The sequence below is a fragment of the Oxyura jamaicensis genome, chromosome 5 (genome assembly GCF_011077185.1).
Source record: "Oxyura jamaicensis isolate SHBP4307 breed ruddy duck chromosome 5, BPBGC_Ojam_1.0, whole genome shotgun sequence".
NCBI lineage: Eukaryota > Metazoa > Chordata > Aves > Anseriformes > Anatidae > Oxyura > Oxyura jamaicensis.
This window is the reverse complement of record NC_048897.1, coordinates 1,412,017-1,426,733: the sequence shown is the minus strand read 5'-3', so window position 1 is coordinate 1,426,733 and position 14,717 is coordinate 1,412,017. Positions and strand designations below refer to the sequence as shown.

The window sequence follows — 14,717 nt, the reverse complement described above, 5'->3', positions numbered from 1 at the left end:
AACTGGCTGATTTCCTTTAGAAATTTGATAACAACTAAAAAAAAATAAGAAAAGAACAGCCTCATGTTTTATTTCCTAGACTCCTGTAATATTCTTAGAACTCCCATGTGGCATTTCTCCTTAGAAAATATGTGTCAATGCTTCTTGTTGTTTCTGAAAGGACAAGTGTGAGGTTGGTTGTAGAATTTGATTGAAGCAGCTTGGTTGACCTTACTGGCTTTTAATACGTATCTGCAGTATCCCTAAGAGGTGTGTTTGTGTGAATGGGATGATAACACAGCATCTGTTTGTTTGTGCATACTTCATTCAGAACCAGTCAGCTTATTCTTCCAGCTTTCAAAATAAATTATTAAAACTTGAATGAATCCTGCTCTTGCTGTCTTTATGATAAACCTCTCAAATGTACTTGAAGTGAAAATTGGACAAATTCCTGCTAGGACAATTCCTAACAAATAGTTCAAGTGATCTGTCTTGGTAAAAGGAAATGTGATCCATTTTACAGAAAAAAATATTTTGGTTAAAAACATTGCTATGCTTAAGGTTCTGTTCTGGAATATAAGTTTAACACAGACATCATTGGGATATTGAGGAGAAAAATGTGCTTTTAAACATCATTGCTACTATAAGTTCATTGATGGAATTAATTAAATTGACAAATTACCTGACCTTCTGTCTTTCTGAATTTGAAGTAATATTTTCTGTTCTGAAAGCTAGCCTGCCGGTTTTGATTAGATGGCAGAGAAGGATGTGATGCTGCAGTCTGTAATGGTGTAGTCAAATCACCAGTCCAGCTGTTCCAGATCTCTGGTGAGAGGCCATATGTGATCGCTGCAAGAACGCGTTAGCTGTAGACCCTTGTCCTTAGGCTAATTGGTGATCATTTTGCTTGTCTTTCAGTTCCTCAGATGTGTTCCAGCTTGTATATATTCTCTCCTCTGCCTTTTTCTCCACCCCCGCCCCCTGCTTGTGTCTAGATGAGTTCCATCTGGGTTTTTAATGACCAGGGCAGCTGTCCAAAGCATTGTCTGTTTTGATATTTTTCCGATTTGTGGTGATTGCTCTCTTTCATGCAACTGCACATCAAGAGCATTCTTTCACAGAGGTTTTTTTTTGGCTCTGACTTCCAGCTTTCATGGCTCAGCAGTTCTGTTAACTACGACGGGTGAAGTGCTAGAAGAGATGGCATTAGGGAGCATGAGATACCAACAGCTGCAGGAACATGGGTTTTTACTTCCTATTCCTGTCTCCAGAAGACTTGAGCCCGGGCACTTCTGTAGCCACTACTACTCACGTGTAACGTGTGAATGGGTTGTGGAATTGACTCCCATTAGAACAAAGCTGCAAAGAGTTCAAGTGGAACAAGGAACTCCATCTGCAACTTCTGTTGCCAGCTTCCACGCAAGATGCTGATAAAACCCCATTATGCCGATGTCCTCTAGTCTGCTTCCAGGTTGTAAGTTGGCCTGTAAAGACAGGTGGCATTACAGTCTCAGTCATGCTTCCCAGTACACCACAGCAGAGGCTAACTTAGATTGTGCTGCGAAGGATAAATGGCTATTTTTATTCATGCTGACTTCAGTTTCATTGCTTTGTATCCATCATCAAAGCATATAAGTTGTATGCAATGCTGGGCAAACACCTGATGGGCAGAGCATTCATGTGCTTAAATGGTTAGCATTTATAAAATGAAATGTCCGAGTGTAGATGCAAGTTCCTGTTGTGCCCAAACAAGAACTCTCAATAGCTCATGAGTAAGAGTGCATTATTGCATTGAAATATTTTCTAAAATGGGGTTATAATTCTCAAGTGTGAGATTGATTACTAAGTGATTCAATGCCTGCTTTGGAAAAAGAATGTCATGAAAGCTGTGAGGACCCTTTCACGACACTAGAAGCTGTGCTAAGGAGAGGCACAGAAACAACTTAGGACTCCTTTCTAATAGATGATCTTTATGACTAGTAACTCTCACTTGATATTCCTCTTACCTTAGAGTTCTTTTAGTAACTTGTGTGCTCTCTTCTGTGGCAGTCTGTCTGTCTTTACAGCTCAGAGTCTGTTAATGCTTAAAAGCTGTGCACAGTTTGAGTGACTGTGTGTTCTTTAGGACTGTACTACGGTTTCCAGTTTTGAGAACATTTTTGGATCTAGGGATAAGTGTTTTTCAAACATCATTAGTAAAGCTTAAATGTATTAGGAAGTCTGATAATATGACCAGTAGTGAACTGGCCAATTGGCGGAATGCACCCTCAGCCAATCTGCAGATAATGCTCAACTGAGAGATGCTTCATAACCCCCTTGGTTGTGCTGCTGTTTGGTGGGACCCCCGTAGGCTGGAGAAATGGGCCAATGGGAGTCCTCTGCGGTTCATCCAAGGGCTGTGCAAACGGCACACGTGGGGACGAATAACCCCACACACCACCAGTACAGCCTTGGGGACCTACTGGCTGGAAAGCAGCTTTACAGAAAGGCAGCTGTGGGCCCTGGTTAAGACAAAGCTGACTGAGCCAGCAACGCGCCCTCACAGTAGCCATGAGCAGTGCTACAGGATAAAATCTCTGCTTTCCAATGTTTAATATTGCTGGCAATGTTAGTAATTAATATTTGGTGTAAAAAAAATAAAAATAAAATCTCAGTTGCTTTGCTTTTGCTTTTGTAAATTTTCTAGTCTTGCCATAGTTAATATTTGAGCTGTCAAAACCAAGTGTTTGCAGTAGTCGTGTAAAATAGAATCCACTTTGTTTTAAGTGTAGTGATGAAGTTTCTCTTCCAGGAAAACTTACGGATCTCGTATTCCTGGATTTTTTGTCTTTTTTTTTTTTTTTTTTTTATTAAGCCTGTTAGAAAATAATTTTGTGGTTTTAAAACTGTGTCATTTAACACTTTGAAATTTAGTCATCGAAGCCATAGCTGTTTTGTGGCACTGTGGCCATTTCTAGCAGGGGATTTATGAATTCTTTACAAGGAACATAAAATGATGTGTAGAAGTTTTTATGGACAGTAAATACGAAGACAGATTCATCAATCTTGTCTGCTTACAGTTTTTTCCATATAATGAAGTTGGCACATTCTGTTCTAGCGGCAAAAGTAGATAGGACACCGCTTTGTTCCTTGGTGTTATGAATGACTAGGGATTTTCTTTCTTTTATATGCTTCTGAAGAAGAATACAAGGCTATCTGCATCTGAAGAATCACATCCAATTCTTATTGCTGAAGGGGAGAAATACGAAGCATGGAAGTATGACTCAGTCACAGAATTTAACAGGCGAGGCAGGACCCATTTGTGTATAATCACTTTGGACCAAGAAGGATTTAGCCAATGAAGAATATAAATGTGTTGATACCATAAGAACGTTGTGAGTGTGCGTTCTCAGTGTTGAGCAGTCAGAGTGGCTGTGACATTTCTCTTTGGCAAGTAGATAAATGTAATTAATCAGTGATATCAGATACGTGGATATCCATAGTCCTCCTCGGGGTGCTGTAGTTGGAATTAAACTACTGGAAAGAATTAAAGTTTTGGAACAGTTCTAATGAGAAACTGCAGCGTTACAGTATATTTTCTCAGTCAGTGACAAATCCTATTGTTAGAATGATTCACTGATATTAAAATTCTTCAGGCTCTAATTTCCTCTTTATCCTGTTTATCTAACTTGTTAGTTGTTGCTGAAATAAGTGCTTGCAAATATTGTACTCATGGATGAGTTGATCTGCAGCTGGAGCTGGTCTGTCTCATTGCCTGTCTGTAAAAGGTAGTAGAGGGTGTGGAGTTAACACTGTGGTTTGGCTTGCATATCTCTGAATATGATAGGAGGATTTGATGCTGCTACCCCTTCTTCCTTCCCTTAAAGTGTGATATCTTACTTATGTAGAAGGACATGTGGGAAAAATCATAGTAAGAGAAATACATGGAAGTAAAAATAAGTTGCTTACTCATTTCAGGTGGTTTTGGATGTTGGCTGCGGAACTGGAATACTTTCTATGTTTGCTGCCAAAGCAGGTGCAAAGAAAGTGATTGGAGTCGACCAATCTGAAATCATTTATCAGGCCATGGACATCATAAGGTATGAAAAGTTCTGGAAAAAGCATGGAAATATAACTGTAAAAAGTTTAATAAAATACCAGTCCGAGTTAATGATCACGTATCACTTGGTAGGTCTACTGAAGTCTTTTCTTAGAATTAATGCAGGTTTTGATGCGCAATTGTGTTAGCTGTTCTGATAGAAGTAATAAAAATAGAGCACTAGTTGAGGAAAAAGATTTCCCAGATGTTTCTTGATATTGGTGTCAGGACCAGCGCTGTCATGCTGTGGAGGCTCTAACTGGCTGCTGCCAATGCATTTCCTATTTTCACTTCGTTTGCTTGAAATGTCACTAGTGGTAAAAATTGTCATTTATTTAAGCAACAAACGTTAGAGCTGTGACACCTTCCTAGAGAATATGAGGAACTTTCCTGGCTGCAAAATTTAAGTTAAGTAAATGGAACTGCTGTAGATGAACCCAATAGAAGTTTAGTTTTTTATCTAGATGTATACACACACAAACTGTTGCTTAATTTTATATAGAGAGAAAATTTCAGTAGTTATATAATTTTTGTAAGTTAATTTTCTAGATAACAGGAAATTAAAATGCTTTACTGGGTCTATCTAAATGCATGTTATTTAGATGGTTGTGTTGGTTGGAACTGTGATGTTTTCAGCTAATACGTGACAATCTTTGGTTGATTTTTACCTATTTTAATACCTGCAATGGAGATGTGAAATGTGACTATTTATTGGCAAATTTTGAAGTTATGTGGTATTTACCTTTCTTTAGTAAGGTTCTTTACATCGGTATATTTAAGGGAGACTGTGTTTGTGGAGAGTAATAAATGTGTATTACCCTTTATTTTGTTTCCTTGGAAACCTCCTTTGCTCTTTTTTTTCATGTTAATTGGAAAGTGATTACCATCGCACTGTAATATTTTCCATAGTTTGAATAAAAAATCAATTTAACAGCATGTACACAGACACATCAGCACACAATCTGTGGGGTCACTGAGAAAAGATGTTTTCAGGAAAATCACAAATAAGATGTGTGCCATGTAAACCATCACAGAACTAGACAGAAGGGAAGGGACCTCTGGAGGGCATCCGGTTCAGCTCACTTTGAGAACAGGCTCCAGTACAGTAGGTGGCTCGAGCATTGTCTGGTCAAGTTCTGAACATGGCCACTTCTGTCTGAACTTCTCTGGCAAATAGCTTGTTTGATTATCCTCGCTTGTGTTTTTCAAATATCAAATAGAAGTTTCCATGGGTGCAGCTTATGGCCATTACCTCTCCTCCAGTCCCTGTGGTACCAGTCAAGAGCTTTGCTTGGTCTTCTCTTCTCCCTCACACTAGGCAGAGCTCTTGACACGTTTAAAATAGTTACGTGTATGTGAATTAGTGTCTTATTTCTAATGTGCTATGTGATAAACTCTGGATCGTTCATCTCTTACAACAAGTGTACAAAAAGTCCTATATGCTTTACGCTCAGAGGACGATAGAAGTATCAGCCAACACATTACCTTTGGTGAGGAGAAGGGTGAGCCTTTAAGAAAAACAACAAATCAAAAATGTTATATTCGTAAAATTGGTAAATGACCACTTGAATTAAACAGTGAACCACCACTGAAGCTATGCGTTCATAGGTAACTTTGTCTGTAAAAGGTTTTGAATTGAACCTTTCAGGTCTTTGGTTCATATCAAAGCAGTTTGTATTTGCCTTGTTAAACCCCCTTTTCCTAAAGGAATAGAACTGATGAACTTGTAATGAAATAAATATTTATGGGAAGACTTGACAACTTGGTGTGGCTTAAAAGTAATGACTGCAGTGTGCCTCCACCTATGAATAAAGTACGTGATCAAAAGCTTGAGTCCTGTACAGAATTCAGGTTCATTCCTAACACAATTCAATAAATGCTAGAGACAGTGCAACCAATGTGTATAAATAAATTGCAATAAGTGGCCACTGTGGCATTCCCACAGGGCATTCCCTTCTTTCCCAAGGTTTCATAGTAAATTTATTACCTATTGGCCCTATTTTTTCTTAATGAGAACAAGAAAAAGCAAAAATTTCAAGTGCAGTGAAGACTTGATTTTGGTCATTTGTCCTGGTAAGCTAGAATAAAAAGTGAAAGTATACTTCTTAATAGCATGCAAGCAGCCTTTCCTACAGTTTGTTGTCTATATTGATGACTTTTTCCCTTTATACCTTAAAATTGAAAACAAGTATGTAATAATTTGGTGTTTTTACTCTTTGGTTTTAATTATATCTTTTTATATGCTCCTTTAGGAAGTTATCTGTACATGCTTTTTTCCCTTAAAATATTGATATGGTTGATAGCTCTTCAATGTTTTATTTATTCCTTTGAACTTCTGTTTTAACTTCTGGTTACAAAACTAAATGTGGTATTAGCGGTGAACTGCTACTCTTCTTAGGAATGACTGTCACACGTGGAGTTTAATTGATGTTTCCAGCAGCCCACGTGTTCAAGTAGCCCTTTGACCCTTTCCTTTCCCTCCCTTTTTTCTGATCTTTCTGCTATTGTCTTCTAGATTGAATTTGTAATGTGATTAGTGGTCTGCATTGAAAGTCAGACAGCATGCAAGAGTAAGATATCAAGATGGGGGGGAGGAGAGGAGGGGCAGAGACAAGAACTGCCATGGATAGATAATTTTTTTTGGTGGGAATACCTTTGTACTCTCCGTACCAGCAGCTATCGTAATAATGGTATGTGCAAGAAAGACTAACGTGGTTTGCCAAGGAGAAAATACTAAATTTCAAGTATTCCAGCATCTGGCAATTCAACTGTCATATATATATATATTTTTTTTTTTTCCAAAAGCTGTAGTCACGTCATCTAAACTTCCTCTGTATGGAGTGTTTGTACCGTTATTTGCGTATAAGGTAATAGCAATTGCTGCAGTTATAGAACAGTGCAGATGACTGGCAAAATCACAGCCGGGAAGATGCCTGTTTCTGTGGAATAACTATAATATTGATTTAGAGGGAATGTTTGTTCTTGGTGACTTTGCAGCTGGTTTTGTGTTTTAAAAAAATAAGTCATGCAAAACAGCTTTGTATGAAGTTAATTTCCATTTCTATCCGAGTGTGATGAGTAGGCTGTAATCACTCTAGACTTCCATTGCAAGGATCAAAGGAGAACTGGAAACAAACAACTCTAAATGAAGAGGAGCATCGTTTTAAGTTGGCCTCTTCTGTATTTTTCTGGGTTCTGAAGTCTACACGCTTTAATTCACAGCACACTGGAGGCATACAGATCTAACGTCTGCCACCTTTGTTTGGCTCTTAATCTCCTGAAATTTTTGGAAACATATAACCGTTCCATCTGACATATAACTGAAAAATAGTATTACATTGTAGTAGTTTCCTGATTACTTTAAAAATAAAAAGTAAAAATTGTTATTTGAGGGGGAAAGAAGAAATGCAAAATCCAGACATGAATATGTCTTGACAGCATAAAATGGAAATATAAACTAATCTATATATATATTATTTCTTGCAGATTAAATAAACTTGAAAATATTATTACACTAGTCAAAGGAAGAATTGAAGAAGTAGATCTGCCCTTTGAAAAAGTGGATGTAATTATATCTGAATGGATGGTAAGCCGTATGCATATTCTTTTCAAGACACAGTTCTTGGGCCAAAAAAAATAATTGCATTGATTCATTCAATTTCAGAAATGAATCTTTAAGTGTTGCTATTTTTTAGCTATAGCTAAGATTTTTTTTGGTGTTGTGGCAGTGGTTTAGACAACCTGGTTGATGGGATGACACTCGTGATTACATGGTATTCAAATACTATTCCTCCTCTCTCTTGCACCTGCTATTTCAGGTCAAAGTTCTGTAAGTATAGTTAAGCTTGTTTGGGTACAGAAGTAAGTTTGTGTTAGTGTGCAAATGTATAGAAGTGTTCTGTGCTTCTGAATAATAGCATTGCAGCTGCTCTTGTGAAAGTAACGGAGAAATTTTGTACTTGTCATGTAGGTAGATCATTCTGATGTGTAAAATACTGTTAAGTCCACGAGGAAAACTGAAGACCATCCTGACCATGCAGGAAAGGTGATAGGAAGGAGCATGTACACTGGGAAATCTGTGAATATATGGAGGGAGCTTGAAATGGTGTTTCCTCTGATTAAAGTATTTTTGATGATGATGGCTAACAGAAAACTCTCTGCGCAGTGTATGAGCAAGCAATTGCCTGGAATCTGTTGGATTTCAACTTTTGGACTGTTAACATGCTTTCACGTGTGTGCTTTCAAACACAGTTGTGCTTGCTGCTTGCCACTGTGAAAGAAATCTGTGTGACAAGACCTAGTGCCAGGCTGAATCCCGTATGACTAAGCTTGTTCCTTGTCAGAAGTGTCGTAGGAAACATAATTTGACTTTTGTTTTGGACTTCTATTCAGTCTCCTGTGTCACAGATGTTCAAAAAGCTCTTCAAAATGATGTTTTTTCATACTAATTCCCCGTGTTGGGCTTGAAATTAAAGGACAGAAGAGTTTGCTTTTAAGTTCAGTAGTGAAAGCTTGTATGTGAAGTTATTTCTTTTTACTTCTAATTAATTTCCAGGTAAAGGTAAAAATAAATTATTAGCTTTTTAAAATATTAAATATTTCAGTGTGCTGGCAATCAACAGATTTTTTTTTTTCTGCAGTCTTGGGAAGAATGTTACCAGAAGTATGAGCTTCATCTAGTGTTGAGGTCTCGAGTTTCAACTTAAGCATTGGCCACTGGTGGATTAAAGCTAGTACGTAATCACCAGTGATTTGTGACTGTATATGACTTCATTTGAAACGCAATCCCTTTTTCAGGGAAACTTCTGAGCACTTGCCTAATATGTGCACTGCGAATAATCCTCCCAAAATCAGACCGCTTGTTCTGGAGCACAGGATTTGTGTTCTGAAAGTCACTTGGTCACTTAAGAACCTAAGTCCTGTTGTAAATTCTTGCCCCTAAGGTGAAATAAAGGACTTAGAAAAACACCTCATGTAAGAAATTATGTACTGAATGTTTTGTTTTTCCCATTTTGGTGCTAATTTACCTTTTAATGTTATAATTATATAGACGTGCATTTCACTTAATGAGGTATTCTAAATGTTTAGGGATGTTAGCATTTTTATAGGTTGCTGCAATACAGAGATAAAGAGGACAATGCTGTGAAAGTAAGATTGATAACTGGACAGCATGCAGACTGCTCCAACAGTGTCCGGAAAGGAGCGTTAGGTTTCCCAGATGCAAATGAAGATTGCTCTTTGTCTAGCTTTCTCCTGTTGTGTTATTTTCACAAGTATGTGAATTTGCTTTTTGTTTTCCTTTTCTATGTGGTAGCGACCAGTGTGAAATCTTTTTTGTTACTGTAAGAATATATAAGAATATAAGTGCTTAGAAACAGACCACTAGCTTGAAAATGTTGTAAATGCTCAGTGTGGAACAAAAAGGAACTCAATACATGTCAGCTCGCAGTTCTGTATTTGGAGCACTTGTGTAGACTAGCAGGAAACCTCCAATGGGAACATTTTTTCTTGGTAACTAAAATATGGAAGGTTGTTCTGCTTAGAAAGCAAACTGTTCATACCCTAGCAAGTACCAAAACTTTTTACTATGTTTTGCTTGGCACAGAGCAGCGTTCAAGATGACTACCCTGTAAGCTTTTCAGAGCCATGAGCGGAGTGTAAGAAAATTATGAACAAGTGTGAAGCATTAGAACGGAGGCTGGAGAGAGGAAAAGATGCTGCATCCCCCTGGCATGTTTCTAAAACAGGCTTTCTGAGAAAGATGGCATGGCAAAGAGTGTATAGTAAAAGGAATGGGGTTGCTTTATGGACATGTCCATTGTAGTGGCTGATGATAATTCTGCTTGTGTAAGTGATCTGTGGATTCTGCAGACTAATATTCCTACTTGGTTAATCTTTAAATTTGTTCCCTTAAAATATGCCAAAATGGGAGAAACAGCTCAAGTATTACACTGTGGATAGGTGAGTGGGTGTGTATATCAGATGTATATGAAGCCAAACTATGTTTGACATCTATACTTGTCTTCCAAAATAACGTATTTCAATTGTAAAATTTATCTGGATACATTTTGGTCATGTTGCGGGTTCGCAGGCTGAATTATGAGCAACTCTCTTCAGTGGCTTTTATCTTCTTTTTTTAGGTCTAGGAAAGAAATTAGACAGGGAACAGCGATCTTGCTTCTGATGTAAAGAGTAAATTAATTGTTTGTGACATTTGAAGTATGCGTGTTAGACATCTTTAAAATCAGACCATAAGCAGGGTGTCTGTGTAATTGCATTCTACTAAAAACAGCATGGAAACTATTTGGGAAGGCAGTGTGATGAGCTCAGAGCTGTTCTGTTGGTTTCTGAAAGGCAGATTGGTGGAGATTGAGGACCTCTTGGATTACTGGATACCCAGATAAATCCATCTGTTAAGATGCTTTCACTCTGAGGACTGCTGTGAATGTCTTTTGGCAGAACGCTGGCGAAGTGTGCAGCCTGACACGAGCACTTAGAGGGCTGCAGGCCTGGAGCACAGGAGAGAGCAGGAGGACCCAAGAGCCATCTCTCCTAATGAACCACACAGTCTTGAGGAAGACACAAGTGGACAAGTAATAGCCTGTTCTGCTAACCACGCTGATTCTGTAATATGAAGGTCTTCTGGTTGTTGGAGATGAGTTGTTTTAATGTAAGAACGGGTGAATTTTATACCCAAGCTGACCTTGCTTATAGAAGTTTCCCTGTACAGGATGGTTTGATAATCTGTACCAGGCTCCAAGCTTCCGATGCGTCATCCTGCCTGGAGCTCAGAGGTGTACAAAAACATGGTCAGTCAGTGACTTGATCTGAAAATGTTTGGCAAATGCCTAAATTTCACTGGAAATGTAGAATTTTGACTTGAATGTGGTGCCGTTTGTACACAGGTAGTGGGGAAAGCACTTAGATTAGCAAGAATTGTGCACACTGTTGCTCTCAGTCAGGATCCCATATGTGCCCACTCCCAAAGGTACAGATTTTTAGGAGGCAATGAAGTTCTACTGGAATTAATTTTACACACAACATGTAAGTTCAAACTGGGAGCTGCTGTGGAAAGTGCTGAAGTTAGTTTTTGCTTAAATTGAATGTTTGATAGAATGAGATTTGCTAACCATACAAATGGGCTGTGTTACTACACATGTATAACTTTGTAGTGAGCGTATTAAAAGGAAAGGTGCAGAAAACCAGAAAATGTGATGTTTTTCTACGGTGTTCTTCAGCTGCAGGCATGTACAGTCTTTTTTTCTCTTTTTATACTCTTATTTCTGTTTCTGTAGCTAAGAGTACAAAGCTAGAGGTTGAGAGTGGTGTTTGCCTGAAAAATAACTGCGTTTCTTGACTTGTGTTTTTTTTTTTTTTTAAAAAAAAAAAAAATAAAAAAATGGGAGGGACAATTGTCTGAGATGGTTGTCTCAAATACAGTGGTGGAAGACACTGCATTCTCATAAATGGCTGCCTTATGTAATGCTTTATAATACTGAATATGAAATATAGCCTTACAAAATGGACAACTGGGAAAAAGATGGGTTCTTAACAGAAGCCAAGAAATGATGCTTGTGTTGTTCAGGTAGCCGATATCACACATTTATTTACTTGATTGCTTGCTCACTGTTAGGTAATTTTGAAATGATATCGTGATGGATCTTGAGTGGGAGGTAGTCCAAATGTTGGAAAAAGTACTAGGAAGTAAGTGTGTCTGAAGTACTGGAAGTAATCTATTCTCTCATTTTGATGATGAATATAGAGTGGTGGTGCTTTTCTAACCCTTAGTACTATTGCTGTTGTCTTGATTTTCTGTATTGTTTCTGTTAATATTTGAGGGATCATTTAGTAAGTTGTTCGGTGGTTTCATTTCTCTACAATGAGATTTTTTATTAAAGGAATTGTATTTCCTTTTTGTCTGCCCCCTTAATAATGGGTGTCATTTGTCCACTCTTGACATCTTCCGTTTCGGTGTTCTCGCCCATCTTGCTTTTGGTTAAGGGCAAAATGAGGTGTACATAATAAGAGTTGAGCCGTGGTTTTGCAATGTGTGGGCTTGCTCTGACAGCAATATGTGTTTTTTTTTGTTGTTTTTTTTGAGTTAGAGCATATATTAGAGATCAGCTTGAAGGCTCACTTAGTGTGAGGGAAATGGTGCTGCAGCAGACCATGCAGAGGAGTTCACATGTAGCTGCTGCTTCTCATTTAAACATGCCATGTTTTTATTTATTTATTTTGTTGGATTGTGTTAAGTAAAAAGTGATTTTTCACAAAATGAAGCAGGCCCCATGGGTTTTGTTTATCTATAAATGTGAGACAGCTTATGTTAGAAAGTAGAATCTGTTGACTACTATTTGAGGTATTCTGTAACTTGTTTTACTTTGCAATCCAATGGAAACCTTGTAGATAAAAATTTGATTTAAGAAAATAATGCACATTTTATACTGACAGGGTTTAAAAAACAAATCCACTTGATGAGGCAGTGGTTTGATAGCTGCCTCATTAAACATTCAGTTTTGGGCCTTAATGAATCTGACTACCAGACCAGGTTCAGTTGTGTTACAAAAAATAATAAAATCCTCTCTGATAGGAGGAGAAAAAGCACCACTTCAAGTAGGTAAACATTGCTTCTCAGTTTTTTTCATTGCATGTTTTTTTCTGCTGTACTGAAAATCGTAATGATTTTAGCAATTGTAAGCATGCTAATGCCACTTCTTGAAAAGAATCCTTCATTTATATAGATTTCACCAAAAAGCAGAAAATATGAACAGCAAAAACGAGTTGGAATAATGCATTTGATACAAATGGATAAGGGAAACGTACAGGAAGAGGTGGTCCTAAACTGAAGCTGTTTTTTTTAAGCGTAGTGTTTTTCTTTGGCGCTTTCAACACCATCAGGTATATTTATTTGAAGTTAAATATTGTTCTTGTGTTTTTAATGCTTTGGAATAGTTTTATCCCATTTTTCTCCATGAAGAATATAACGAATACTGAAGCGATCTCGATAAAAGAACTTCCCAAACTTACATTCTGATTTATTTGCAAAATATTTTACCTAGTTTTGAATTAAAATGAAAAAGAACTTCAGAGCGGTGTAGTCTGTTGGAAAACCTAAGAAAATTTAACAGTACAGGGCATTAAACTGTCCAAGTTCTGTGAGCGTTTTATAATCCTGTTGCAAAACAGAAATTACAGATAAAAGGGACATGAGACATTTTAGGTGTATTTAGGTACTAGCAAGATGAAATTATTAATATTCTGCTCACAGGTTTGTATTCTAGAGATCTCTGTGCAGTCATTAATTTTGAGGATGCTAATACACACTGAAGAAGAAAACAAAACCCCTGAACGTTTTTTGGGGTGGAAGCTAGAGTCCTGCCCCACAGCATCACGGGGACAAAACGTCAGGTATAATTCTCTTTCCCAGATGGCACCCCTACAAGTGAGGCAGCAGCCTGAGAAATTGCGTTCTAAATTACGCTGCAGATGAGCACGGCGCACAGAGCAAAACGCTTTGGTATAAGTAATAAATGACTTCAGTACCAGCGATGGTTTACGTAACTTGCAGGAATGTGATGTTGAATTGGGGATGGGAAGGCAACAGCACTGCCAGAATGGAAGGGTCAGGGAAAGGACGGTGAGAATTTGACTGGATTTCTCGTTAAAAGGTGTGTCTCCTAGCTGCACTCCTTAGGCTTGGTTGGCAGGCATTTTAGATAACTGTAATTTTAGTCAGGAAGAGGAATTGATCCGTAAAGATGTTGCTTTCTATCTCTCTGACTGTTGCTGTTAACTAATCTTAGGATGTGTCCTGAAGGTCACATTTTCAGTTAAAAGCATGTGAAAAGAATTTCTATGAATCAAACATATCCTATTGTAAAGCTGCAAAAATAAGAATTAAAAAAGAAGACTGTTTCCACCCTGTGCTTTTGGCTTGCTGGAGGCATAAAATACTGTCTGTCTGATTCCGTAGGAGCTCCTGGCCTTTTCAACCATTTTGCTAAGCTTACAAAAATCGTATTGCTCACAAAGCAGTGGTGTTCATTCTGGAACTTATTCTAAGGATTTTATAAAAGTTAAGCAGGAAAGTGACAGAACAGGGAGCATTTGGAAGAAAAGTATGCAGTAGAGCACTGTCCTCATACCACAAGAAATAAGATAAGGAGAGGGCATTTGTGTAGTTGTCACCAACACAAATACATCCTGCTTCAGGCTTCTTGTTTTCTGGTTTTGTTTGTTTTTTAGTTCTGAAGGCTGCAATGTGGATAAGGACATTTATGAGAGCAGTTACGAACTTGCTGCATTTTTTAAGTTTAGGAACCTTAGACAATTAAGATAGAAGATGACATAAACTTGGAGCAAACTTGGGATGTTAACAATGCAGTTCACATGCAGTGCTGTCTTACCTTCAGTAGGGTGGCTTGATGGAATGAAGAACAACAGCAACTAAACAAATGACAATTCCAAATATGGAATTTTAGGAAAGATGACGAAAGAAATAATTGCAGCTTTGCGTTGTTTGATTACAGCTACCTGGGCTTGTAGGGCAGCAAGTCTAGAGTCTGAACTTGCAGTTATCCTTCTTGTTCTTTCCTACTGGCTATCGGTGCATAAATCAACCCTCATGGCGAAGCACTGTTTTAAGCCAAATGAGCATTTG

At 37.9% G+C, this 14,717-nt stretch overlaps 1 protein-coding gene across 1 annotated transcript in view; it reads left to right on the top strand.

The window, feature by feature from the left end:
* Positions 1 to 14,717, top strand: part of PRMT3 (protein arginine methyltransferase 3) — a 58,564-nt gene that overhangs the window by 13,215 nt on the left and 30,632 nt on the right. Inside the window, exons 8-9 of the mRNA XM_035327534.1 lie at positions 3,937 to 4,058; positions 7,544 to 7,643. Coding sequence (XP_035183425.1) covers positions 3,937 to 4,058; positions 7,544 to 7,643 — 222 coding nt within the window. The remainder of the gene's footprint in view (positions 1 to 3,936; positions 4,059 to 7,543; positions 7,644 to 14,717) is intronic.